The sequence below is a fragment of the Schistocerca nitens genome, chromosome 1 (genome assembly GCF_023898315.1).
Source record: "Schistocerca nitens isolate TAMUIC-IGC-003100 chromosome 1, iqSchNite1.1, whole genome shotgun sequence".
NCBI lineage: Eukaryota > Metazoa > Arthropoda > Insecta > Orthoptera > Acrididae > Schistocerca > Schistocerca nitens.
Window position 1 is genome coordinate 341,433,320 of NC_064614.1, and position 27,903 is coordinate 341,461,222.

General features: G+C 43.8%; 1 protein-coding gene across 1 annotated transcript; it reads left to right on the forward strand.

Annotated features, from left to right (window-relative positions):
* The first annotated feature begins 4,213 nt into the window (after positions 1 to 4,213).
* LOC126248663 (23 kDa integral membrane protein-like) lies at positions 4,214 to 27,685 on the forward strand. Its single transcript, XM_049949884.1, has 5 exons — positions 4,214 to 4,355; positions 10,226 to 10,414; positions 12,459 to 12,623; positions 18,236 to 18,430; positions 27,489 to 27,685. Exons 1-5 carry the CDS (start codon positions 4,296 to 4,298, stop codon positions 27,537 to 27,539), a joined length of 660 nt encoding a protein of 219 aa, XP_049805841.1. The 5' UTR covers positions 4,214 to 4,295; the 3' UTR covers positions 27,540 to 27,685.
* The last annotated feature ends 218 nt before the right edge of the window (positions 27,686 to 27,903 follow it).

Genomic DNA, 27,903 nt, shown 5'->3' on the forward strand with positions numbered 1-27,903 from the left:
AAATGCACGTCTTTCATTATTTGTTTTGTCACGCCCCCCTAGTGCCCCTATTAGTGGATAGAGAGACTGCAGTCTGCTGTCTCACCAAAATCGTCGTCAACGGATTTCTCTTTCCCCTTTGGTCTTAGGCCACCCACACAGGACACCCAACTAATGACTGTTGTCCCGTAGAGTCGTTCTGCCGAGCGCCGGCGCCAGCACGAGTAACAATGTCCAGTGCGGTGGGGTAGTGTCTCCCGCGACTGATGCACACTCCCGGAGCCTATCTCAGGACTCAGGCTAAACGCCAACATTTACGGAATTTATAAATTATGAATAGAATAACAAAACTAACAAGAGCTGCTCATACTCTGTCTAGGCAAGTGACTCCATCTACATTTAAAATAGGTGGGTAGAAAAGGCGATTCTAGTGCAGTGATCTTCCGCAGCTACTTCTGATAATTAAAATTTTATATCTCAGTTAGAGATGCCAGTAACAAGACAAATCGTATAAACAGAGATTGCTCTCAATGCAACAACCCAAATGGCAATTTAGTTGGACCGTTACTTATGTATGAATTGAAAACTCTCATGCCTTGCTTCGCAAAACGTTTTTAAGAGTGATACAGATTTAGTGCGTAATTCCACAAGTCTGCACATTCAAACTGCTCTTTCTGCAATTAATGCATTTATGGCCGTGAGTACGTCATACATTCATCGTATCAGAATCAGTTTCTACTATATTAGCAGGTCCTTTGCGCCTCCATTTCATGCGATCCGTTGCTTTTTCATGCTGGTGTATCTGCTGCCGTCCATCACATAATTCTTTATCTGAAATCTTTACCTCCCTCGCCTCCTCTTTCGTTCCGCATACCATTCTAAGACTTTTATTGTAAGATCCTCCTTCATTCTTAATAAATGCCCATTCCAGGCCCTTTTTCTTCTTTTGACTACATCTAGTAATTTTATTTGGTCGTCTGCTCTTCTCAATCCGGTTTTGTTTCCTTCTTTTTACTACATTCAATAACTGTATTTGATCTCCTGCTCTTCTCAGTACTTAATTTTACACTCTAACCGTCCAACTTAGTCTTCCTTTCCTCCGCTATGTTCACATTTCAAAAGTATCCAGCCTTGCTCTGTCTTTCTTCCTCAGTGTCTACGTTTCAGCACCCTACAAGAGGACACTCCATACAAAACACTTTGTTAGTCTTTTCCCTAAATCTTCGTACATAATGCTGCAGAGAATTCTCACTTTGATATGAAATGCCACTTTCACCTTTGCTATTCTGGTTTTAATCTCTGTGCTGCTCTTTCAGTCCCTTTCTCTCCCGCTTCCGAGGTATTTAAAGCTTTACACATGTTCTAATACTTCTCCATTCATTATTATTTTTACGTTTTTATTTGCTCCCAGAACCATTACTTTTGTTTCCTTTGTGTTTATTTTAATTCCATAAATTTTCCTTTTTCTTCAACGGCAACAACTATATACTGTAGTTGTTTTTGACCTGTTGCTAGGAGGACCATGTCGTCTACAAACCTCAGACACCGGAGTCTTCTTCCTTCTATTTTTACCTCCTTGTCATCTAGATGACAGAGGTCAATCATATTTTCTAAGTATAGATTGAAAAGATTAGGAGACAGACGACAACCTTGTCTTACGATTTTTCCTCGTTTTTCTACTTATTACCTCCTCCTCCTCTACTTCCACCGATGCTTTTTGGTTTAAGTACAATGAGTTTATATGTCGGCTGTTTTATTGTCTACTCTCTTTTCCCTCATTATAGCTGCAAGCTTATCCAAAGCCACATATTATATGTCAGACAATATATACCTAACTCTATGAGTTGCCAATATACATTTTTTATTGCTACACAATGCTTCCCAGTAGATACTGGGAGCTGAAGAAGCTTGCACAGGATAGAGTAGCGTGGAGAGCTGCATCAAACCAGTCTCAGGACTGAAGACCACAACAACAACAACAACAATGCATTTCAGTCCTTCAGGTCCATGGTCAGGTTACAGTTATAACAAAACACTTATACAATGATTTTTCATCGTTTCTTTCTGCGAGTGTTTACAGATCCAGTCCAAGGGAATCTGTCTGCAAACAACCATGGAGACAAAGCCATCGAACGTCGACTGATACACTGATCAGCCAGAACATTATGACCACCGAACTACCACTGTTATAAACCCGTCCAGGTGATAGCAGCGTCACGTGGCGATAAATAACTGCGACTAAGACGCACTCACGGTACATGTACTACCAGTGAACGTGCGGTCCTTGTGTAGAAAAGAAAAGACGCACAATCTATCTCAGTCTGACAGAGGGCAGATTGAGATGGCCCAGAGGCTCGGCACGACCATTTCGAAATCTGCACGACTTGTCGGGCGTTCGAGGAGTGCTGTGGTCAGTGTCTTCAACACGTGGCGAAAGCAAGGTGAAACCACGTCCAGACGCCGTGGGGCTGCGCGGTCAACCCTCATTACAGATGTCGGATGTCGTAGGCTGGGCAGACTGGTAAAACGGGACAGGCGGGGAACTGTGGCGGAACTAATATCAGACTTCAATGTTGGGCAGAGTACAAGTGTTTCTAAACCCTAACGATGGGCCTCCGCAGCCGACGAACCATGCATGTGCCAATGTTAACACCACGACATCGGCAACTACGACTCAAATGGGCACGTGACCATCGACACTGGACGTTGGCGCAGTGGCAGAGCGTTGCATGTCTGATGAATCCCGATACCATCTTCATGATGCTGATGGGAGGGAACGAATCCGTCGTCTTCCAGGGAACAGCACCTTGACACCTGTACTGCGGGGGCGGAGACAAGCTTGCGGCGGCTCCATTATGCTCTGGACAACTTTCACGTGGCCATCCATAGGTCCAGTGGAGTTCGTGCAAGACACGGTGGCGGCCAAGGTGTATCGTACGCTGGTTGCAGACCTGTTCATGACGATCATGTTTCCCGATGGCAGTGGCACTTTAAACAAGATAATGTGGCACGTCAAAAGGCCATGAGTGTGATGACGTGGTTCGAGGAACACAGTGGCGGGTTCCAATTGATGTGCTGGCCCCGTAACTCGCCAGGTCTAAACCTGATCGAACACATCTGGGATGTGATTTAACGTGGCGTCAGAGCTCATCGGCCCCTCCTAGGAATTCACGGAATTAGGTGACGCCGGCCGCGGTGGTCTAGCGGTTCTAGGCGCTCAGTCCGGAACCGCGCGGCTGCTACGGTCGCAGGTTCGAATCCTGCCTCGGGCATGGATGTCTTTAGGTTAGTTAGGTTTAAGTAGTTCTAAGTTCTAGGGGAATGATGACCACAGATGTTAAGTCCCATAGTGCTCAGAGCCATTTGATTTTTGAATTAGGTGACTTGGAAGTGCAAATGTGATGCCACCTGCCTCGAGCGACATACCAAGGCCTCATTGCCTACATACCATGAGGTGTCGCCGCTGTTACCCGTGCCAAAGGTGGACATACCAGCTATTAGGTAGGTGGTCATAATGTTCTGACTGATCAGTGTAAGTATATTTTGGACTGTTTACTGTTGGAAGTCCAACAGCTCAACTTGGACTCTTCTTAACTTTCTTAAAGATGTTTTTTGTGACTAAGATAGCATTTATTTCGGCATGTTTGTACAGGCAGAATATGAGTCTGGTTGCAGATAACCTACCCTAGCAATTGAGACAGTGAGAAGATCACATTCGTGGGTATTATATCTCGAGCAAGAATTGCATTCACTGTAGGTTACTTATAAAAAATATATTCCTTTCGAAGAAAAATGTTACATTTTTTATTAGAAAGACGTTTTAAGTCGGAAGCAGCTATGGAGCATTCATGAACCGTTATTTTACTGTTTTATCATGATGTACATAAACTTTTTTCTGATAACACTCTTCATAACTAAGACAGAAATATTATGAAAGAGACCGAATAGCCACTAGACTGCATGTTGTTTGACGTCACTGGGGAAGATGTTACATCGCAGCGTCATGAGCTGACTTTCGTTCCAGTCGTCCTGAGAAGACGAAATTCCGAGACTACTGAGTCACCGATTCCCGACGCACACCCAGAATGTGGCGATCACACGAACAGAATGTGGCGATCACACGAATAAGCCACACATTACCGCAGGCTGACTCACGCACTGGCGATCGCTTATCGCGACGTCTGAGCGTCTGATAAGTATGGGCGTTACCTAACAGATGCCGCTTTCAGGATAAGAAGGACTACGCCGACAGGCAGCTGTCAGTAGCCCCGAGGTACTCTACCAGTCACAGCACAAGCAGACGACGAAACGCCATCATGAATTGTGCGGCGAGCACCGTGAAATACCTTCTCTTCTTCTTCAACTTCCTTGTTTTCGTAAGTACTACTGCTGGTAACTGTGCATCGCAGCCTTATTGCACCTCAATCTGCATGTGTCTCCTGCGAAAGACTATGAATCGCACGGCACAGGGTAACTATAGCAGTAGTATTGAGATTCCTAGCTTATCAAAGTGGATATAACATGAAACGAGTGAATGTTTTAGGTCTCCGTTAGTACTGTACTTACTGGCGTACTGCCCGCCCTGCCTCTACACGAGTAGCGCCTGTCTAGGGCAGAGTATATAGTTCAGACCCTCTGAGGAGACTGGTTGTATAAATTATGTAAAGCACTTTTGAAACCACAGCCATGTCATATTTGTGTACCTTATTGGTATGGCTGTAGAAACCGAGCTGCTACTCTTTATAGCTGTTCAGTAGGATTTCATTATCGTAGAGATTCCATACGTATATGCGAATTTTTTTCGGCCAGTTCCTTAATTCGGAACTGACTATGTATCTCCGCTTCACAACTATTCGTAATCGTAGATATTTTTGTGATGGTAGCGGTCGGAGCTGTCCGTTTTCTTGGTTCAGCAGTCGGCTTATCTGTTTGTTAGGACAGCGAATATAGACTCTGTGTTCGTCCAACACTATCGGCCAAATACACCTAAGGCGAACAATGAAGCAGTAGTCTCTTTGCAGGCTATTGACACAGAGGGTGAAATATTTGTGGATTTTATGTAGATGACTGCAGTAAAGAATAACCGATTCTATAACAGCGGAATACTACATTTCACGTTTACTCATTAATTGTTAGCGACGATTACAGGCAGCTTCTATAAGCTACAGACTTAATAGAAGATACCCTGCACATGATTTTCCAGTGATAGAACAGTTTGCTAACAGTGTAAGCCTGTAAATAACGTTGTCTCATCAGCAATTTAACAAAGATGGTTGTCTGCTATTGTCCTAAAGTTTTTCCACAAGGCACAAGCTGATTCGTCTGTTTTTCTTTTCTAAGATGATTTTCTTTGACGTCAGGACCACGGTTGCCTCGTCTCCATCCTGCCCTCAAACACGATATATCAGTTTATTTATGCACTAATGCATTGTTCCAGCCTAAGGGCATTTTCAAGCGCCGCTTTAACCTTTTTTCTTTACAAAAATATGGTTGTTCTGCGTCTGAGACCAAAAGCAGTACTGTTAAATATCCAATGGATTACATTTTTTTTCGCCAATGACTCAATGATATGAAAACGATTGCACACTAAGTTAAGGTCTAAGAAATCTACATATTTATTTTAATTGATGATTTTTTAGTTATGAAACGCAAACACATTTTCAAAGCTATGCTAGTTTCAGTGAAATGTGGTCATTTCTAGGAGCAGTTGCACTACTTTCTGCAGGAGTTTATGTGATCGGTACTCTCTATAAGCGAACATACAAAAAAGGTTTCATGCATCGACTGATACAATGACTTCGTTTCTTCAGAAGGTTACGATGTAGATAGTTTTATCCTGAGGCAATCATTCATCAGCTTCATTGCGTTTAACTGGTAATCTAATAGCGATGACTATGTGATACAGACAGATATACACCAACAACTAAGAATATCACAAGATAAACATTGTTGGAGGAACACACGGTAAAAATTCATAATCGAGGAAAGTCACAAGTAATTATCAACTATGAGAAACAACGGTGCATGAGAGTGATATGACATACGTTCTCTTTTGTATGGACAGGAACTAGAGGGGTAGCACAAAGACCCTGGACTAACATTCGATAGAGTTGCGTTTCGTATCAAAGTCCCAGCTTTGGCGAATGGCATTATGGATTCTTGGACAAGATCTCTGCCTTCGCCACACTGACTGGAATGTTGTTGTAAACCCTGTCTCACATGCAGTATGATTTGCAGCAAGCTTACTTGGCAGCTCCCGTGGCAGTTCACTTGGGGGCTCTGTCGTCTGCTAACTGGCTGCTCTGAAAGGAGCTGAGAATGTTGCCTGTGGTAGATCCCTTACTACTTTCCTTGTGAGGTTCGCCGAATACTGCCTGCACTGGCCAGTCAGGGATCCTGTTTGGCGTCTGATCTCACAGCAGACAGTGTGGGAACCCACAGACAATGCCACTTAACCCTTGAGACAAAACAGGGTGCCACACACCCGCTGGCCGATCTACAATCTTTCTCAAACGATTGTGAAGAAACTACACGTAAAAAATTTGATTCTCGCACATCTTACAGCTTCATTCGTCAAATTCATGATAATTTCCTATCATTTCGTTAATGGTCATGGTTATAGTGGTATTTCGATATTTGGCAAACCGCTGCAAGAAATTTTTAAAGTCTGCAATGAGAAATAGAGGTCGCTATGAAATTGCGTTTGGTGGATGTTAGGTCATATGCTGCTGCATATGAAATGTAGTTAACATATTTAAGTATCCTTTAAACTTGGAAGGATATTGATATGTATCAGCAATCTGTAGAAAGTGAATTGTATGTGAATTGAAACTGACAAAAGGATTTTATTCCTATATCTCAATTACCTAATAAATATCAATACATAGGTAATTTGGTTACACCTTAATGGGTAGTCGACATAATTCTGCAAATTTAAATGTTTTCGTATTTCTCAGAAGTAAAATTCTTCAGGCACTTTCAGTTCTCATAATTCATTATTAAAAATTACGCCGTTAAAATTTCAACAGAAGCAGCTATTTATTTTCGCCAGGCTTCTCATTCCCTTTATTTTTCTTCAGAGGAACATTATCAGTGACGAGCTTTTCGTAATATGTAAGTTCCCTTTTTGCCACCTTAAAATCCGCGTCTTTCGTGAAAATTCGCCAGAGTTTACAAACACGCATCTCACTAACAATCTAATACAGTTGACATTGCGACAGAACCATGAAAGACAAGTGAAAGACTTGTCATGAAAGGCATGATGGAAAGACAAGTTAACAGTTTATGAAAATGTCCATTCTCGGTGTGAATATAAACTGCACTTTCTTCACTTATAACATTTCAAACAACGGAAATTCTCGTTGCACCAACCATCGATGGCACTTAAATATTACATTATCTCACTGAAAACATCAGTAGTAGCTTGAATATCGCGATGGATATAGAAGTTTCGCACATTAACCTATGATGGAATACTCTCCTCTTTGCGTACTGTCGTTTTCCAAAATCTTATTTCAAGATCTTAAACCGTTTATGAGATACAAGGAATTTTGTGAATATTTCATTCAGGCTTTCTCGATAGCGGACAAGTTCAGGATGAAGTTCTTGACATACAAACTATTTTCTCAAGACTGGCGATAGACAGCAATACCATTACAGGTTTGAAGAATAATTCTATATGTTAGCTACATTTCATACACAACAATCTTTTACCTTACATGCACCAAATACAATTTCTCAATGCAAACTCCGAAACTCTCGCATTAATTTACTTAATCCTCAAATACCACAATAGCTATGAACATTTACGAAATGATAGGCAGTTTTCATGAATCTATGAGGTGTGTGAGGATCAAAATTTTTTACTGCGTAGTTTCTTTACAGTCTTTTGAGAAAGACTGCCGTTCGGCTGGCTTGCGCTCCTTACCATTCACGGAGTCATTCCAGCCTGCGAGTTTCTGCGTCAAATTATACACCATGATGAGAGGTTCAGCGTGTGAGGTAGCCATCACACTCACATGCTATCTGGCAGTCAAGCACGCCATCTAGCAATCTTGCAGTGAATCTAGCTCCGTGTGACAGGGGCTTAACGTATCAAGGGACCAAACATTTTTGACAATCATACAGAAATATTTTCACAATCATAAATATATAACAACAGAAAATGTATGTTATTTTAGCATATACAATTCAGTTTACTGTGTACTTATTCCTCTTGTGACTTAAACTGACATTTAAGCAGAATATCATGGGAATGAGCTTCGTTAAATAACTTGGAAATTGTGTGTTGCTCCTACGTTGCCATTATGACCAGCATGACAGAATAGATTCAAGGAAGGGCCTTGGAATTCATTGTGGATTTGTTGGTCAGAACAAAACTATGACAGTTATCACAAAAAGTTCTTAAATCTTCTAAGAACCGACACTCAGAGTGTGACCTAGGAATATATTCTTACATACCACACATACACGGTCCAGTAACATTAATATGACCATCCCCTATGTTCGAGGTCAGCGAGCAATAATCAGTCACAGACAACAGGTGGCAGCATCAGCTGTGGAGGATGTAGTAAATGTATAGGAGGGAGGGTGGGGGGACACAGAAACAGTGCAGTTGTTGTGGTGTGGAAACTGTGTGATTTATCTGACGTTCAAATGGGCATGGTTATTGTCTTGGGGCCAACCGTGGAAGCATTTCATGAAAGACTTTTACAAACGGTTCGTGTGCTGTTGTGGTTAAAGTACACCGTATGTGGAAAAACGCCGCCATTCACAACCGGCGCCAAGGCAATTGTGGTACTCCACAGGATGTAGATGTCAGGGGTGAATGACGGCTGTAGAGATGCGTACAGGTGAACAGAAGTGCAACTGCTGAGAAACTGACTACCCAGATGAACCAAAGGGGTACGAACAGTGGCTCCTCAATAACCGTTCAGCAAACGTTGCTGCGCATGGGTCTCTTCAGCAGAAGCCTGGTTCGTGCACCTTTGCTCAATACCGTTCATCGATAACGGAGGCTTGAATTTGTACGCCAGTGTCGCAACTGGACGTCCACTGAATCGGGACTTGTGGCCTTTTGAGGTGAATCACCTTTTATGCTCCATCGGGCAGATGGCCATTGCCGTGTACGATACGAAACATCTGAAAACAAACAAGCCTATAACAATCGAAGGAAGGGTTCAGGCTGGGGATGGTAGCGTTATGGACTGGGGAATCTTCTTGTGACATTCCCAGGGTGATCTCTTCATTCTGGAAGGCAGAATGGATCAACACGAGTAAGCATCGTTTCTTGCGCACCACGTGCAGTTTGCTTTTCCTCTGCACGATGGCATCTACCATCAGGACAACACAACGTGTTACACAGCTCGCAGAGTACGTGCGTGATTCTAAAAGCACCAGTATGGGCTTACCGTACTTCCCTGGCCACGGAACTCTCCGTATTTAAACCTAATCGAGAATTTGTGGAACCACCTTGAACGGGCTGTTCGCGCCTTGGATCCTCAACCGAGAAACCTAGGACAGCTGTCCACTGCACTGGAATAGACATGGCTCCACGTCCCTGTTGGTACCTTCCAGAACCGCAATGACTCTCTTCCAGCACGCCTCGTAGTGGTCCGTGCTACGAAAGGTAGTTATTCAATCTTTTGACAGGTGGTCACATTAATGTGACTAGACAACGTATATCGTGAAACGACGAGGGTAAAATTACGAATACGTCTCCTAGATAGATGTGTTGTTCTTCCCCTGCCTGAAGGCGATTTGTATCCGAAGGATAGCTAATGATAGACTACTAGTGCAGTACTTTCTGTACCCTCCTAGACACATATGATGGTGGGTGCTGGACCAAAAATATAAACGAGTATGTTGCTGGATTCTAATAATTATCGCAGACATTAAATTCATTGTATTGAAACAGCCACGCAATGATTAATACGGAAACGGCGAGAGTCTTATGACTCGATGGTCACACTTTTCAGATTGCACAGTACCCTTTTCACTACGTAGATAGATTATAGAGGTGTCATAGAGTTGTCTTTGCGCAGTCTTCCTTTGTATCTTCGCTCGCTGTTTGCACTATGTTACACACAACGTCGTGCCAGCCGATCGCAATGTTGGTAAAAGATTCTGAAACTGAACATAAAACATCTGCTGCACTATTTGTTCGTAGCACGGTCCATCTTTTATAGATGTAGCTTAGTAAAATGCTATATTACATGTCTTATGTGTTGAATACCTCTACTTGCAGCTCTGTGGAATTGCGCTTCTGGTTCCCGGAATCATATCGGTGATCCAGTTTGGAGATGCAGCATACTTTGTCGACGGAAAGTTCAATGTCCCCGCCATCGTCATCACGACGCTGGGAGCAATTGTCCTGATAGTCGGCTTTTTCGGCTGCTGTGGTGCCATCAAGGAGAATAGCTGTATGATGAAAACAGTAAGTAACCAATTATCACAAGACTGTTTAATTCTACGAAAAACAACTTAAACATAAATGTTCCTTTACTGACTCGTTACACTAACAGGACTATGCTAGTACACTTCCCTACCATCAGTGACCAAAGAGACCTTAAAATGAAGATAGATCCCATACAGCGAAAGTACAAAGAGTTCCAACTCATATTTACTCAGCCAATCTCATATACATAGCGTCAAATAAAGAAATCGGAAATAATCAATAATACATAGATAGCAGTAACTATTGATATGCTTTGTGGAGGACTTCGGGTGTTTGGACTTTCTGGCTTTCAGGATTTGCTACAGACGAATTAATGTATTAAATGGAACGAAGTCTAGAGACAAATGTAACAAAAGCCGTCCTAACAATCAGACTTGTAAGCTTTTAAAATTATTGGATTTATTGTAGAAAATAAATGTACTGAAAAGAATACATATCTCAGATTCTCTGACCTTTAAGTCTTCAGTGGAAATAAAAATGAAATTCGAACACATATTGTATCAATTAACTTCAGTTACAAACCGTCATCTACTTCTGGTACGGGTGAATATCTGGAAACTGAACGAATTCACTGAAAAATGAACTGCTCGGATGGTGCTATCATTTCGTATCTTAGAGCTCAATTTGCTATAGTCTGATGACCAGATCGTACACAAGCTGCAGTTTGAATCGTAATGGTATGAATTATTATTTTATTTTCATTTCAGATTCTCCTTAATCAGCTAGGATTTTAAATAACTTGTTTATTGTTATATATTGTGAGGTACAATGACAGTCTTGTTTATTAGGTCTGTAAATCTTTAAAACGTATTACGCCGTTATGTAGAGAAAATATAACGTATCGAGCGTGTTGTGAGATCCGTTGTACACAGACGGGAAGGAAATTTTTCAGAAACGAGCTAATAAGGAAGGAAATGGTATGAGGACATTTAAAGTGGAGTAGAAAGTTAACGATTCCAAATCTATTCTTGTGAGCAATTCAGCTAGAGATAGCTGGCGTAGCACTCCTGTCAACAACATGAATGAAATAGTTGGGTTTGTCACGTTTGGGACGCCATGAGACGCTGCACTGACCGTCGGACGCAGAACGGGCACTGATGAATGGCGTACCAGATACGCTCGAAAGGATTAGGTTCCACACGAGCACGGCACAGTGTTGACGCATTTAATCGTGACCAGCCCTGGTGCTCGAGGCACTCCATCCTCCACGTCGAGCAGGCACTGGGCATCCCCTGTCTGCCGAGTCAAACCTGCGCCGTGGGCATCTCGGCTCTGGTAGTCAGCAGGAAGACAGCACAGAGCAGTCAGGTACTTGCCAGTTCAGAACTGTACAACAAATCTTCATCCAGACCCACACTGCGGGATACAGCTGCCACTGACCCACGTGTGCCGTTGCTCACCATAAGTCACAGGGCACAGGAATTCGTATTTGAGCAGGATCACTATCATTGGGCGTGAGAAGCACGGTAAAAGGTCGCCTTGGCTGATGAGACATGGTACACTTTGGCACATGTCTATGGCACGATACAGCTACCTCAGTAACCACATTCTGACGCATTCTCCTTGCCAGCAGGGCACCATTCAGGCAGGTGGAGAATGTATTTTCTGTGGGAGAAAGCTACACTGAATCAGTTCTAACTGGGACCAATGCAGGAAATTACTGTCTTACTACGTACAACCGTTCGTTCGTCTACACAACGCTAGTAGGGACAGGTATCTTCGTTACGTCAACGCATCAACACGACGCTCCCTAGTGTACCAGAACGATTCAAGGAACTGTCCACGGAGATGGCCGTGCTTTTGTGGAACCTAATTCTATCGAGAATAGCTGGTACGCCATTCATCACGATTTGCGGGTCTTGTAACCAGCCCCAAACAACCTCCAGTTTACTTGTAACACTTGGTTGAAAAACCAGCTAGAGAGAAGAGAGCGTGCACTCATATGTATTTTAACATAATCTGTGTAGTATTGAGTAGCTTATAATCTATATACTGCTGACGTGTGGACCATTTTATGTTTCAGTACACGGCTCTCGTAATAATCATCGTGCTGATCGAAGTTGCAATCGGTATAACTGCATTTGTGTTCCGTGACGACTTCGATGGTATTGGAACGAAAATAGAGGAGGCAGTCAATAACTACATCCCAGGTGGTGCAGACCAGCCAATCGATGAGCTTCAAAAAACGGTAAGTACTTAAGGCTACAAACCGCCAAATAAATTTTACACCCCCTTGAATCACTTCCTGTACATTTTTTTTAAGCTAAGCACAAGCTAAACAGTTTACTTGAAAGCTTTTTGTTTCTATCGGGCTCAGTGATAGTGCTTGAAATTATGTTCGTTGGTTTTTGTGTAGTCTTTGGATGAGAAGAATGGAGTTCATTATATGTGATGTAGGAGCGACAATCATTGCACAACAGTAGGTTAAGAGATGCGGTGCTGTTTCCTTAGCGTCACAGGCACATAGATAGTTGTTTCCTTACCACATTAACTCCTACTTCAGAAGAGTTTGCTTGGATAACCCAACTCCATCAGCCAGCCTGTTTAAAGTTTTCTCAAGACGCTCCAAGTCTCCCGATAGCCAGGTCTGCAGCCACTGCTAGAGAGTCACACACATCGAAAAAAGTTTTGCATCACCTCGGTTCCGAGAGTTCCGGAACATGTACAAAATGGTTCAAATGGCTCTGAGCACTATGGGGCTCAACTTCTGAGGTCATTAGTCCCCTAGAACTTAGAACTAGTTAAACCTAACTAACCTAAGGACATCACATACATCCATGCCCGAGGCAGGATTCGAACCTGCGACCGTAGCAGTCGCGCGGTTCCGGACTGAGCGCCTAGAACCGCTAGACCACCGCGGCCAGCCGGAACATGTACAGAAAATTGGAATAGAGATCAACATAAACATCATTTCCGAACTTTTTATTGCTCATGAAAACCACACATTGCATGTTGTACCACCATACAGCGAAACCTCCAGAGATGGTGGTCCAGACTGTTGTGCACACCGGTACCCAGTAGCACGTCCTCTCGCATTGATGCATGCCTGTATTCGTCGTGGCATACTATCCACAAGTTCATCAAGGCACTGTTGGTTCAGATTATCCCACTCCTCAACGGCGATTCGGCGTAGATCCCTCAGAGTGGTTGGTGGGTCACGTCGTCCATAAACAGCCCTTTTCAATCTATACCAGGCATATTCGATAGGTTTACTGTCTGGAGAACATGCTGGCCACTCTAGTCGAGCGATGTCGTTATCCTGAAGGAAGTCATTCGCAAGATGTGCACGATGGGGGCTTGAATTGTCGTCTATGAAGACAAATGCCTCGCCAGTATGCTGCCGATATGGTTGCACTATCGGTCAGAGGTTGGCATACACGTATTTTACAGCCGTTACGGCGCCTTCCATGACCGCCAGAGGCGTACGTCGGCCCCAAACAATTACACCCAAAAACAGCAGGGAACCTCCACCTTGCTGCACTCGCTGGACTGTGTGTCTAAGGCGTTCAGACTGAACGGGTTGCCTCTAAATATGTTTCCGACGATTGTCTGGATGAAGGCATATGCGACACTCATCGGTGAAGAGTACGTGATGCCAATCGTGAGCGGTCCATTCGGCATGTTGTTGGGCCCTTCTATACCGCGCTGCTTGGTGTCGTGGTTGCAAAGATGGACCTCACCATGGACGTCTGGAGTGAAGTTGCGCATCATGCAACCTATTGCGCACCGTCTGAGCCGTAACACGACGTCCTGTGGCTGCACGAAGAGCATTATTCAACAGGGTGGCATTGCTGTCAGGGTTCCTCCTAGACACAATCCGTAGGTAACGGTCATCCACTGCAGTAGTAGCCCTTGAGCGGCCTGAGCTAGGCATGTCATCGACAGTTCCTGTTTCTCTGTATCTCCTCCATGTCCGAACAACATCGCTTTGGTTCACTCCGAGACGCCTGGACACTTCCCTTGTTGAGAACCATTCCTGGCACAAAGTAACAATGCGGACACGATCGAACCGCGGTATTGACCGTCTAGGCATGGTTGAACTACAGACAACACGAGCCGTGTACCTCTTGGAATGACTAGAACTGATCGGCTGTCGGACCCTCTCCGTCTAATAGGCGCTGCTCATGCATATTTGTTTACATCTTTGGGCTGGTTTAGTGACAGCTCTGAACAGTCAAAAGGACTGTGTCTGTGATACAGTATCTACTGTCAACGTCTATCTTCAGGAGTTCTGGGAACGGGCGTGATGCAAAACTTTTTTTGGTGTTTGTTATTGATTAGAACACTGCTTTCTATACTATCTTTCAATTTCTATTTTTCACGTGAATTTGTCAGAGATAATGACTATTTGAGAAAAATATACGTGGATATGACTTTCAGACAAGATAACCCATGATTTTGATCGTGTGGGCGCATTCCTTATGCTACATTTCTACTCAGTCAATATAGAACATTAAGAACGTAACCGACACATTTACTGTACATTACAGTACGACTAGGATTGCTTAGTGATGTACAAAACGTTATACTGAACTGATTGGTTTCTGAATACAGTTGGAGATAATGAAGCAAGGTTATGTGCTCATCACTGCAGAGCCAAAACAAAGCGGTAATACAAAGACATATGTTGATTTTTTGCTGACAAAAAGATTTAAAGAATTATCTCCATAGAAACATTATTGCCCATATTTGTGACATGCAAGGCCTCCTGGTTTATCTTTTGTTCTGTCAAAAACGATCAGTATCAGTAACATACGTTGAAAAACGCTTGACTACCCGTGCAGAGACATTAAATAAAATACACCAAGAGAATTACTGTACGTTGGGCTTTGATATAATTATATCAGTACTCGCATAATTTGTAGACGACTGTTCAGTGTATGCGCACATAATTTCAGCTCATTTGTCGAATCACAACTTCCTTATAAGGACGATTCAAAGAACACAATATGTTACGTACGTAATTATGCTGTATCTCTTTAGACTTTAATAAGAAGGGTACGATGAAACAGAGTTTAAATTAATGACACTGTATGGTTGGTCCTTGAACATATATGAGGGAATTTCGACCTTGGTTGTCACTAGATCAAACTGCTGAGTTTAGAATATCGATAAGACTACAAGACAGAGGATATATACCATAAAATCTCTTAGGTCTGTAAGGTATCATGATATAATGACGTCTAATAAGGTTTCAGAAGAAAAGACAATGATTGTGAGTGGGTTCTCTGAGTACTAACATCTGAGGAAACATCGCTGCCTCCTGTGCAGAGCACGAGAGAACCACATTCGGTTTCTTGTTAATTAATGTAACAGTTTAGTAACACAACTACAGAACGCTCTAATCTATGCGCCGAATTTCCAGATACATATATCTATGAGAAGGCAATGTGTGTAGCTGAATAGTATATACATTAGCAACATACTTTATTTACATTATCTTAATATAAGCCTGTTATGTATTGTCTACGTAGCGTATACGCAAAAGCTATATTTCACCGCTAATCGAACGACCGAAACAGTCGTAGTCCAAGTTCTTTATGCAATCTCCCTTTACGCATCGAATACGCGGGTTTCAGGTAATTTTCTTTTTTGGAATTAAGAGCTCTTCCTATGGTGCAGCCGCAACTGCACAAAACCATTTTGAAAAATGAAGAAACCTCAGGACAGTTGCTTAATCCACAATCTTTTATCGGGTACACAACAGGTTTTGGAACAGATACAATTCCTTCATCTGGTGCAAACTGCCATACTATAAAATTCTGTTACACGCTAAAAGAAGGGGACCTCAAGTCTGAAGTATCAGATAAGGAACTATGCGGCTAAAATTTCAAAATTATGGCCATATAGGAGAGAGAGAACAGAATGTTACTTAGAAATAAAATCACTTTATGATCTGAGGTCATCCTCATCCCAATGTTGTCATGGATCCAAAGGTTTCGTGTCAAACGAGCAAAAGGTACCTAAAACAATCTGCAAAGGAAACAGAATCACGAGTGGGCACCAAAAGTTACCAAAATAAAGTAACATGTAAGGGGTTGGGGGGGGAGGGGGGAGAGGGGAGAGAAATCACATATTGCCAGGAATTACTTACAGAAATTCCTTAACAGCCGTTCCTCCGTGCAGCGCGACCGGGAACACAAACAGAAAAACTATGTAGTAGTAAACAGTAGCTGTGAGAACTGAAGCCACAAACGTCGCAAGCTTGGTACGAAACAAACATGAGATTGGTGAATTGTTGAAAGTGGAAAGCGGGAGGTAACGGCAGAAAGGAGACAGAACCATCACGACGTTAAGAGAGAGTAAAACGTGTACATTTAACAAAAGCAAGGAAAAATATTACGTTGTACGGACACCTTAATCTGCCTGGTTCAAATGGCTCTGAGCACTATGGGACTTAACATCCATGGTCATCAGTCCCCTAGAACTTAGAACTACTTAAACCTAACTAACCTAAGGACAACACACAACACCCAGCCATCACGAGGCAGAGAAAATCCCTGACCCCGCCGGGAATCGAACCCGGGAACCCGGGCGTGGGAAGCGAGAACGCTACCGCACGACCACGGGATGCGGGCTAATCTGCCTGGATAATGTAATAATTAACTAACATATTTTCGAGACACAGGTCTGTTCGTTCGTTAAATGTATCGAGAGAATGGGAATATCGACTTCTTAAGATTTCAAGTTCTTCCAGAACATTCAGTATCCGACCTTTCTCCGTAGTGTAAGACAGCTGTCACTAACCTGCTGCAGCTTATGTCGATTGTCAATAAAATGCATTGTCAGAGCTGACCTGGAATTTGCCAGGTCTTTATGTTCTTCAAACATCGTATAAAAATTCCTGCCTGTGTGGCCAATGTATCTGCTCGTACACGATTGGCTTTTATCGCACTAAATACCATACACTTCGAGGAAGGACACCCGTAAAGGCTTCAAAAAAGATGATTTCTTTTGACCGAAACTTTGGTTTCATGATAAAATTGGGGCGAGGATGACCTCAGATGACTAAGTGATTTTATTTGTAAGTAACGTCCTGTTCTCTCTTCTAACATGTTGTAATTCTGAAATTTTAGCCGCATAGTTCCTTATTTGATATTTCAGACTTGAGGATCCCTTCCATCTCGCGTGTACAGAATATTTTTAATGTTGCAGTTTCCACCAGATGATGGAACTGTATCTGTTACGAAACCGGTCGTGTATCCAGTAAAAGACTATGGGTTAAGCAACTGTCCTGCGGTTTCTTCATTTTTCAAAATTTTTTGTCATTTGTCAAATACCTGATACACAATTGCAATAACAGTGATGTGTATGAAGAATGCTGTAACAATGATCCACATACAGTCATGGCACGTTTTTGCACTACTAAAAAGTATACCTCCATACTACCAACAATACATACATGGTAGCATGGCATACATTTGTATGTCTTTACTGAAATTAAATCTCTCCATTGACCACAAAATCAAGTGTGTCACGTGTAACGCTTAAATTGTTGAGCTCCTTTAGTGCCTGAGTCGTAAACCATATTGTTATCTTGTGTTTCGGTAGATGTGTGCAATTTCATTTTTGGAGTTAGCTCTAACAAATACTGCTTTCCACATGTTTCATATATTTGCGTTAGAATTTTATGTGCCATTTCATATCATTTTGTTTTGTGTGTGTGTGTGGGTGGGTGGGTGTAAGGACGTTTAAATCTTCCTAGCTCTCTGAGCGCAGTCGTTTGGCCACGTGTAAGAATACGAGAGAGAACTGCAGCAGAAGTATGAACAACAGTTGTGATTTTGTTTCTGATTTCAGTTTGAGTGTTGCGGAGTGAATGGTCCTAGCGACTACCTCGGCCAACTGCCAGCCACATGCTGCAGTGAAGGCTCGGCTTGTACGGCAAGTTCCCAGTACGTGTTCACCATGGGGTGCAAGCAGAGACTCGAAGAACTCATTTCCGCCCTAAGCGACCTTATCGGCGGCATCGCCATTGGAATCGGTGTGGTGGAGGTAAGAGTCCTTAATCAGAAATTATTCTTTACAGTTGCACTTCTCAAATCACTTTGCTTCAGTCTATTCTGCAACTGTAGCTTGCTAGAGTACGTTCGACGAGAGATGATCCCTCGCAGCTTATCGCGCTCCTGCCAGCTTTCAAGTGCCATACTCAAACAACTGCTGAAGAAAATCATAATCGTCTTAAGAGCAACGACAATATTGAGGTGTTACCACAGGGATGTTTAGAAAACGGCGTTACGTGACTGCTTGGAGCAGACCTATAAGGCAGGCGTCGACCTGTGTGAGAGAATTGTTGCGAACGTGGCGGGGCGACTGCGCGAAGATATCACTCTCCAGCGGTTGAGTTGTCGTTAAGTTGAGCGCACACGCCAGTGCCATCGCGCTACGCGCGATGCATCGAAGCGGACGCCACCAGCTTGTTTGATATTGTCGCGCTAAGTGGACGCGGTTTTCAGTTTGTGTCCAGAATTTTGATCAATGCTGTTCAACAACGTTGTGTCCTGTGCAAACCATTGTGAAGTGCATAACAGAGGGTACTTTCCATTGTGCCAGTTATTAGGGTTTTTCCCCGTTCCACTCGCGTCTTTTGTGCAGGAGAGTTCTTTCTCCAGAATGAGATTTTCACTCTGCAGCGGAGTGTGCGCTGATATGAAACTTCCTGGCAGATTAAAACTGTGTGCCGGACCACTGCAGAGTGAAAATCTCATTCTAGAAACATCCCCCAGGCTGTGGCTAAGCCATGTCTCCGCAATATCCTTTCTTTCAGGAGTGCTAGTTCTGCAAGGTTTGCAAGAGAGCTTCTGTGAAGTTTGGAAGGTAGGAGACGAGGTACTGGCAGAATTGAAGTTGTGAGGACGGGGTGTGAGTCGTGCTCGGGTAGCTCAGATGGTACGATCTGTGACCAAGCTCAGCCACTGCACTGCCGGCAAGGTATCTCAGCGTGTTCGGTCAGAGGGTTAGCTACCCTTTGTAACCAAAAAACTGAGTAAATGGATCAACGAAGAACGTAAATGGGTGTCATCGGACGTCCGCCTAGAACAAATTCAACGAACAATATCGAACAAAATGAAACAAACTAAAAAAAAAAAAAGATGGTAGAGCACTTGCCCGCTAAAGGCAAAGGTCCCGAGTTCGAGTATCGGTCCGGCACACAGTTTTGATCTGCCAGAAAGTTTCAGAGCTCTTTCTGTTTACTCCAAATATCATGCAACCATATGTAGGCCGATCGAATGGGGAACTAGTTACATGTGAAACTATTTTTAATTATATGTCTTGGGCACGCTGGTAACACATGACTATTGTAACGACCCGGCCTATACCTGGCCGCTACGGGTCAGGATTGGTGAGACAAATGATGAGTGAAAACGGAAGATCCATGCGGGGGTATCCAATCAAATGGTGGTAATATTGACAGGTATTTGTTCAAGCAGCCTAATGCAGCACTCCAGATATCATGCAACCAAACGCGGGACGATCAAAACGGCGAAAAATTACGTATGAAACTATCTATAATTACCTGTCTTGGTCATGTACATAATTCAAAAGTATTGTAACAACCCGCTCTATTCCAGGCCGCTATGCGTCAAGATGGGTGACAGAAATGATTAGTGAGAACATACGGTCCATGCACGGGTGTCAAATAGTGGCAATATTGACGGGTATTTATTCAAGCAGCCTTATTCAGCGCCGTCCGGTGTGGCCGAGCGGTTCTAGGCGCTTCTGTCTGGAACCGCGCGACCGCTACGGTGGCAGGTTCGAATCCTGCCTCGGGCATGGGTGTGTGTGATGTCCTTAGGTTAGTTATGTTTAAGTAGTTCTAAGTTCTAGGGGACTGTTGACCTCAGATGTTTAGTCCCATAGTGCTCAGAGCCATTTGATCCTTATTCAGCATTCAGGCTGTCCTCAGGGCCGCATTACACTGAGTACACTGAGGTGACAAGTCAGTGGATGCCTCCTGATACTATGTTGGACTTCTTTTTGCCCGGCGTGGTGCGGTAATTCATCGTTCTATAGACTCAAAAAGTAATCGTAGTTCCCTTGCAGAAATACTGAACCATGCTGCCTCTATAGCCGTCCATAATAGCGAAAGTGTTGCCGGGCAGGATTTTGTGCACAAATAGACCTCTCGATTACGTCCCATAAACGTTCGATAGAATTCATGTCGGGCGATTTGGGCGGTCAGTTCATTCGCTCGAACTGTCCACACGTTCTACAATATAGTGGTGAACAATAGTGGCCTGGTGGCGTGGTTCATCGTCATCCATTGTTGTTTGGGAACATGAAGTCCATGAAAGGCTGCAGATGGTCTCCAAGTAGCCGAACATAACAATATCCAGTGAGTGATCGGTTCAGTTCGATCAGATGACCCAGCACCTTCCATGTGAACACAGCCCACACCATTAAGGAGTCGCTACCAGCTAGCCCATTAGGCTGTTGACAACTCGGGCTAGGGGTTAGTGTGGTCTGCGCCACACTCTAACCCTGGCGTGAACTCATACCCACTGAAATCGGAACTCATCTGACCAGGCCACAATTTTCCATTCGTCTAGGGTCCAGCCGATATGGTCACGAGCCCATGAGAGGCTCTGCAAGCGATGTCGTGCTGTTAGTAAAGACGCTCACATCAGTCTTCTACTGCCACATCCCACGAATGCCAAATTTTGCCGCAGTGTCCTAGCAGATACGTTCGTCGTACGTCCCACATTGATTTCTGTCGTTATTCCACGCAATGTTTCTCGTGTATTAGCACTGACAACACTAAGTAAACGCCATTGCTGTCGGTGGTTAAGTGAAGGCCATCGCGACTGCATTGTCCGTGATGAGATAGAATGCCTGAAATTGGGTCTTCTCGGACCTCTTGACAATGTAAATCTGTGAATATTGAATTCCGTAATGATTTCCGAAATGAAATATCCCATTCGTTGTGCTCCAGCTATCATTCTGCCATAATTATGCCGAAAACTTTTACACATGAATCATCCGCATACAAATGACAGCACCGCCAATGCACTGCCCTTTTATACTTTGTGTACGCGATACTACCGGCATCTGTATAAGTTTGTCACTATCCCATGACTTCTGTCAACTCAGTGTATGTGCGTGTAAGCGCAACTGATTGCCGAATGCGCTGAGGCCCACGTGGTGCCTGTGACATCCAATATCGTGGATCGCAGCCGGCAACTACCATGGTGCCGTGCGGTCGCCAGCAGTGAAGAGCGAGTGCGACCCACACAGGTCCTCCGGAATTGGGCCAGCTACGTACCACTGCACGTACTTGTGCTCCGCATGTTGTGCGCTTGTGTGCGATAGGCGACATTAGTCATCTGATGCCGAGCAGCAATCCCCCGGTCCCCCATCCATGTTTCGACCAGGATGGTGGCCGATGACACCTAGGTGACTAGAACACCGCGAGGTCGCGCCGCCCCCAGAAAGATCTTTGGCAGCATGCAGTCCGTCAGCTCAAGTTCTTCAGAGGGTGGGAGGTGCCCGCACACCAGCTCCATCCTTTGGTGAAATTTCCCAAGTGCCGCAGTCACCCCACCACAATTATGACGAACATTGTACCGGAACTTGACGAGTTAAGCAGTCGGACAACCAGTAGATCTTCCCCACCAAGGATTTGCCGTAGTTTCTTGGAAACTCAAAAGCCTGTCGGTCTCCCAGTTCACGGTGCAGAGAGAGTGGCCACGACTGAATGCTTTGCGCCCGTAAGTTCAGTTATATCCTTGTAGCTACACTTCTGATGTAGCCCTAGTGGGATGGGGGATGAGTGGGTTTTTCTTATTGCTTGTCCTGTCAGCTTTTCCTACCTCGCTCTGCACCGAGCCCAGGTTGCTAAGTCTGGTTAAATTTGCAAGTGTGAGATTCTCAGTAGCATTCAAGTGCTCTGAGATACAAAATGTTACTTCGCTCTTGGTCACACTGTGTTGCGGTGTTAGTTGTTCTATGTGCTTCGGCCATGACCAGTGTCGCAGACTGCGTCTGTCCATAGTGTTTTTATCTAATGTCAACGATACTGTCCAGCGGCTTACTTGAGTAGCACATCAGTCGAGCTGGTCTCTACTACCTGGCCTTCAAAAAAAATTACAATTCGCTAGACGAACTTTTTGGGGATACAGCAGTATATTCGGTATTTTGGAAATGAAGTGGCGAGTCTAGCATCATTACAGTTCAAGTAGACACAATAAAGCTAATTATGGCTTTACATAACTCCTAATTAGCTTTTTATCAGTGGGTCTGCTTATATTGTATGCTGCATTATTCTGCAGGACGTCCGAATACTGGTGATAGTGAGAGGCAGCTTATTACAGGATAAAAGAAGCTGAAATAATGGGATACGTTGGTGGATAGACTATCTGGCAAGCTGGTATCATTACATGTAGCTAGAAAGTATTCTAAAGGTTGTAAATTTGAAATCGGTCTTGATGGAAACATAAATAATTAAAACATCTAGTTACTTAGTGATTATATCTTAGGACGTAACAAAAAACAGATTTCAACTAAAGCTAAGTGGCCCACATGGAATATCGTTAATATTAATGTGTGCATTGTCACAGTATTCTTCTTCGGCGAGATAGTAAATGCTGTTAAAAGGAAGAGTATACCGTTGCATCGAAAGAGCTGTAGTTGCTTTTATGTCTCGATAGATAAAAAAGTTTTGAGTGTTAATCATACGGCAAAATAAGCTCCTGTTTGCGTTGTATCATTTGAAAAAAATCTCCTTTCATTATGTTGAGCCATTTATGAATAATGTTAAGTGCTATGAGCACCTGATTCACGTTGTGAACTGGCGGAACTGGGCGCACTGCGTGGGACTCTCTTATACACGTACAAGCCAATATCTCCAGAGCGGAGATAGATATCATTCTGCTCTCAACTTTTAATACAATTTCGATATGTTAGCTGTATTTCATATTCAGGAATGTATGACTTAAAATGCAAGGCCTACTCAATTCGTTTTTACCACTGGAAACTCTTAAAGGTGCGTGCAATGATTTACTTTGTTTCAAGCACCACAGTAAATATGACTAACAACAAAAAGGAATTCAGTCTTTCATCGAGCGAAGACATCAGACTGTACGGTGTGAAAGAATTAAATTTTTCACCGATTCCTTTTTCTTTTTTTCTTCGTGATTGGATGATAAGTATTTCGTAGCGGCTTGAACGCCGACTCAAGTGGTTCGCCCACAATTGGTGTAACCCAATGAGCTGCACACTTAGGACATAGTAAGTGCGTTGTACCGCTTCGTGTTGTATTGCTTGAATGTTCGAGTAGTGCCAACGTCTGCTGTGTTCGCAGCAGATCACTCAAATACTCGTAGAATAAACTGACAGGGATATACTCTCTGTCCGCAGCTCGTGGTCGTGCGGTAGCGTTCTCGCTTCCCGCGCACGGGTTCCCGGGTTCGATTGCCGGCGGGGTCAGGGATTTTCTCTGCCTCGTGATGACTGGGTGTTGTTTGATGTCCTTAGGTTAGTTAGGTTTAAGTAGTTCTTAAGTTCTAGGGGACTGATGATCATAGATGTTAAGTCCCATAGTGCTCAGAGCCATTTGAATTTTTTTTTTTTTTTGTTGATATTCTATCTCCAAATCTACTACGCGGAACTGGCTGATAGACTTGATATACCTATGATTTAAAAGGTCGTCCGCGCAACTTGGTGCAATAACTATTTAACGTGCCTGGCATGAAATCCCCTCCGCTGACGCGGTTTTAAAATCAGTTGTTTATAAAAAGTACATTTATAAAATTAGGTGTTTTCAGATTTTCCGTAATAATATACACTCCTGGAAATGGAAAAAAGAACACATTGACACCGGTGTGTCAGACCCACCATACTTGCTCCGGACACTGCGAGAGGACTGTACAAGCAATGATCACACGCACGGCACAGCGGACACACCAGGAACCGCGGTGTTGGCCGTCGAATGGCGCTAGCTGCGCAGCATTTGTGCACCGCCGCCGTCAGTGTCAGCCAGTTTGCCGTGGCATACGGAGCTCCATCGCAGTCTTTAACACTGGTAGCATGCCGCGACAGCGTGGACGTGAACCGTATGTGCAGTTGACGGACTTTGAGCGAGGGCGTATAGTGGGCATGCGGGAGGCCGGGTGGACGTACCGCCGAATTGCTCAACACGTGGGGCGTGAGGTCTCCACAGTACATCGATGTTGTCGCCAGTGGTCGGCGGAAGGTGCACGTGCCCGTCGACCTGGGACCGGACCGCAGCGACGCACGGATGCACGCCAAGACCGTAGGATCCTACGCAGTGCCGTAGGGGACCGCACCGCCACTTCCCAGCAAATTAGGGACACTGTTGCTCCTGGGGTATCGGCGAGGACCATTCGCAACCGTCTCCATGAAGCTGGGCTACGGTCCCGCACACCGTTAGGCCGTCTTCCGCTCACGCCCCAACATCGTGCAGCCCGCCTCCAGTGGTGTCGCGACAGGCGTGAATGGAGGGACGAATGGAGACGTATCGTCTTCAGCGATGAGAGTCGCTTCTGCCTTGGTGCCAATGATGGTCGTATGCGTGTTTGGCGCCGTGCAGGTGAGCGCCACAATCAGGACTGCATACAACCGAGGCACACAGGGCCAACATCCGGCATCATGGTGTGGGAAGCGATCTCCTACACTGGCCGTACACCACTGGTGATCGTCGAGGGGACACTGAATAGTGCACGGTACATCCAAACCGTCATCGAACCCATCGTTCTACCATTCCTAGACCGGCAAGGGAACTTGCTGTTCCAACAGGACAATGCACGTCCGCATGTATCCCGTGCCACCCAACGTGCTCTAGAAGGTGTAAGTCAACTACCCTGGCCAGCAAGATCTCCGGATCTGTCCCCCATTGAGCATGTTTGGGACTGGATGAAGCGTCGTCTCACGCGGTCTGCACGTCCAGCACGAACGCTGGTCCAACTGAGGCGCCAGGTGGAAATGGCATGGCAAGCCGTTCCACAGGACTACATCCAGCATCTCTACGATCGTCTCCATGGGAGAATAGCAGCCTGCATTGCTGCGAAAGGTGGATATACACTGTACTAGTGCCGACATTGTGCATGCTCTGTTGCCTGTGTCTATGTGCCTGTGGTTCTGTCAGTGTGATCATGTGATGTATCTGACCCCAGGAATGTGTCAATAAAGTTTCCCCTTCCTGGGACAATGCATTCACGGTGTTCTTATTTCAATTTCCAGGAGTGTATTTCAACGCTAATATTAAATCTTGTTTCAGTAGATAGAATGTCGTAATTAATTTAGATAAATTCACCCATTTAAACGAAGATGTACGTATCAACGATAAAGCATTATTTTATCTGTAACTTATTGACTTCCAGTAAACTTTTCAGCCCGTTAACACAAAGCTGATGTTGTTTCTGATGGCGAGTGGCTTTGATTTGTTTGCTTCTGCTGTAGAAGGACTGTAACATAATCAGTAAGTTAATTGGAAAATATAAGCTCACCGGACAAAATAGTAGTCACCGTCTCAAAGGAGCACTCTGGTAGATTTGGAGTGCTGCAGGTGATGAGGAACTTGTATCAGGAGTTCCTGTGGCCCTCCACCGCCAACCTAAGTCATGGGAGTGAAGGGATTTATGAGCCGAACGGTTGCATGGATTCATTTTAGTAAGATAGGTGGATGTGGAGGCGTGGCTTTTCAGTAGAAAGCAGATATCTTATTTGGATGTGCCCGTGATGACATCGAAATTGAAGTTGCCTGATTGGTCGGCCTATGAACGCGGGCTGTGTACAGCGTCAGAGTAGTGGTCGAAAAAATATCCTACCCGACAAGGTCCATAAATGAGTGCCACATCTTCTCAGTAACAGCCGCTCTCAAAGCTGGCAGGAATTTTTGGTGTCAGTGAATGCAGGTCTATCATAACCACTTTCCAAGCGAACATTGCGAAGGGAACTGTATGCGATGTTTATTTGGAGTCGGGTATATTCCCACCTCCTAAGACGACCACTTCTGTGTCTACACTGGAGCAAACATACGTTGCTTGTTTGATCAACATTTAGGCGCTCTATCAAACCTCGAGAGTCCCGCCAGCACTAGTCATTAATCCCACAGAAAATGTCTGAGACTATTGGGAACAGTGAGTGACACTTACCAATCAACATTCCCACAGTTGGTATCTCTGCTGCCAGCCTAACCATCATCGGATGGCTTTAGGTGGATATGGTGTACCTGTGAAATGATGCCATTATCATAGCTACATGCAGTGTTCGCGCGACGTTACCTGGGGATAGCAATTTTGTAAGTGTAGTATACTTATGCGTGTAGGGCTGAAACTCAGCTTCACTTAGAACTAAATGGTGAAGCATAATCAATAAAGAAGTGAAGGTTAATGATACTTTGTTAAAGCAGTTGAGTCTGTGTACTTCGACTGGAGTCGGGTATGGAATGGACATTTATAAAGGGCACATTTTCCGGAGAATACTATTGATTCTTTTTAGATCTTACTGCTACTGTCTGTTATTAGCATAGACTTCCGGATAAGAGAATGCTCTGCATAAAACACAACTTGTGACGAGATACAGAAAAAAGAATTTTCTTTCACTCGGTGTGGAATGATACTGCTCAAGAGCAAACAGTCAAATGGAATGAGACATTGTAATACTATTGTAATCCACTACGAACACCAGTTTCTCCTGGACGAAACTGTCAAAAGCAAGAATACAGGTACTAATTCCTTAATGATTAAAAATTGCCGCAGACCTGGTGATATGCGCCTGCTGATCCAGATCTGTTCTTTTATGATGTACACCACTTCACATTTATTATTTTAAAACAAAGCAATATTTGTGAGTCTATGTTCTGTTCTTGTTTAATAGTCTGTGTGAATCTCAACTGAATACGTATATTCAAAGTTAATGAATGTTACAGTGCATAATTATTTGCTTAAGAGGTCGAACTAAAGGGACTACTAATACATATTTTCTTAAATGCACGCTAACTAGTATCTATTCCGCACTGAAAAGTTGCAAGAAGTAAATGTTTAAGACTATACCATTAACGTATATCAACAATTCTTTTGTATGTATGTTGCAGGTCGCCGTCATTATCTTATCATGCTGCCTGTCGGGATCAATGAAGAATTAGAACGTCCCGTATATCGGAACCACATTTCGGGGCATGTTAATGTCACCTTGTGCATTCTAATCGTATCTCTCTACAAACTATCGAATTTATCTCTATTATTTATTATGTCTTAATTTTGTTATATAAATATTTTTAAAGAACCAAAAGTGTTTACTTGTTGATGACCGACCTTTCGAGCAAGGTGCAACTCCACATTGCACTCTTGCAAAGCCTTAAGAAAATACCTATCCATTACTTTCCTACAGTCTGAATATGAAGATCAGAAGTGTAACAGAGTCTTGGGGACGATTACGAAAAATTACTACGTTGTGTAATGTTAAGTGTGTTTCTGTGGATGAGAAATCAAACGCCAGGTTAGAATAGA

What these genes read in the sequence shown, in the direction of transcription:
- LOC126248663 (XM_049949884.1), top strand. Translation starts at nt 4,296, where the DNA reads ATGAATTGTGCGGCGAGCACCGTGAAATACCTTCTCTTCTTCTTCAAC. An exon ending in TCTTCAACTTCCTTGTTTTC is followed by an intron (nt 4,356 to 10,225) that starts GTAAGTACTACT and finishes CTCTACTTGCAG; the next exon opens with CTCTGTGGAATTGCGCTTCT. An exon ending in TCGATGAGCTTCAAAAAACG is followed by an intron (nt 12,624 to 18,235) that starts GTAAGTACTTAA and finishes TTCTGATTTCAG; the next exon opens with TTTGAGTGTTGCGGAGTGAA.